At 42.3% G+C, this 1,701-nt stretch overlaps 1 protein-coding gene across 1 annotated transcript; it reads left to right on the plus strand.

Annotated features, from left to right (window-relative positions):
• Positions 1–108: 108 nt before the first annotated feature.
• SARC_15535 (hypothetical protein) lies at positions 109–1,330 on the plus strand (the record flags this gene model as incomplete). Its single annotated transcript, XM_014290346.1, has 3 exons — positions 109–344; positions 804–938; positions 1,262–1,330. Coding segments are annotated over 3 exons (440 nt in total), but the record flags the coding sequence as incomplete, so codon positions are not given.
• Positions 1,331–1,701: the final 371 nt, after the last annotated feature.

The raw sequence follows: 1,701 nt of genomic DNA on the forward strand, positions 1-1,701 counted from the left end.
ACACACACACACACACACACACACACACACACACACACACACATATATATATATATATATATACTATATATATATATATATATATATATATATATATGAATGAGCATGTGTATTTATTCTGTACATATCATATTATCCGTTCCTATACCTGGCTATGGACCTATATTGCTTTTGACACTCTTCATTCACTTCAAAACCAGTCTGGTGACGCGAAACAAGAGTTTGTTATCCTCAAACGCTTTGAATTCGAACACGAGCGCGGTACTATGTGTGTCATTGCCCTGGACACCAATACGTACAAACTCTATGTCTTCTGCAAAGGTTCTGTGGAGAAGGTTACGCAGGTAAGGTGTGCTATAAAGTGAGCTAGTTAGTTACACTGCGGGTGCTTTTGTTTATTTGTCTCATTCTGTTGTCCCATTTCACTGTCTGATTTCGTTTCAATAACTGTACATTTCGTTATGTATCCCATGTACGATATATATTAAAAATTCAAAAGCCTTCCAAGGGATTAAGAACTAGCGTAACAACGGACTGCGATGCTCTGATATGTTATCAATCGCTCACTGTTATTTTAGCTGTAGACGGACTCACACAAGCTCCGAAATACCTTCAGAAACATTTCGGCAATTGGAGGCGGATGTTTCAAATTTCATCAGTATCACTCCAATTAATCAGATCCTATCTATCACATTACACACATCCCATCTATTGCATATGTGTAGTGCAATAGGCACATGATACTTCCCATTCCATATAGTCCCACTGACTGTTCCGTTCTGATGGACTCATTCCAACCACAGCTGTGTAGGCCGAGTGGCATACCCAATGCAACATCACATGTGGTCAAAAGCGCAGCAAAAAGGGGTGCGTATGTATTGGCCGTGGCCCACAAAATGCTGGGCACAGTCCCCGAGCCCAATCTTACCACAGAACAGGTTCGTTGGCAGGAAAGGGGTTTGCACCTTTGGTCCTTTCTTGATGGATTTGGGGACACACACACACACACACATCCTGAGTGCAATATAATATGTTATCGATGTATAGTGCGTATAAACGTAGATATATGTGTCTGAGAATGTAATCGTGCTTGGCAACGTAGTTATGAGTCTGAAAACGTAGTTGGTTTTGGTGCAACTGGGTACCTTTTTGGCCCTGGCTCCCAAATTGTTGAGCACAGTCTACGAGAACAACTTTTCAGCCGAAAAAAGACGTTCGAATATAGGGCCTATGATTGCAATTGATACCTGTTCAATTACAGAAACGAGCCACACGTACGTTTATTGAAGGACGAAGGCTATTAGGACTATTCATGTCTGTGTATTTGTGAATACGTGTACATGTCAAACGTATCCGGATAGGCGTGAGGCAAAGGTTCATTTTGGTCCCAATTTTAGCAGAGGATAAGCCAACAGCCCACTAGATGAAGAACTGGCCACTAGTAACGAGCAGAATGTATAGGAGTACTACAGGTGATTATGTAGTAGTCTCAACGGTATCAGATCATATCATATCCACAGTAAAAGGTATAGCCCACCCGACACCAATGGCATATATACCGTGAACCACGATCTATGGTGTAAAAGGTGCCAGGTTAACCGGCTATTTCACAACTGTCTTGGATGGTATCTTCAACAGGGTCGTGAACGTCTGAAAGCGGGGCTGCGGCTGGCGAAGGGTTGGACTTACCAACAGGCGACT

Source organism: Sphaeroforma arctica (genome assembly GCF_001186125.1).
Source record: "Sphaeroforma arctica JP610 unplaced genomic scaffold supercont1.6267, whole genome shotgun sequence".
NCBI lineage: Eukaryota > Ichthyosporea > Ichthyophonida > Sphaeroforma > Sphaeroforma arctica.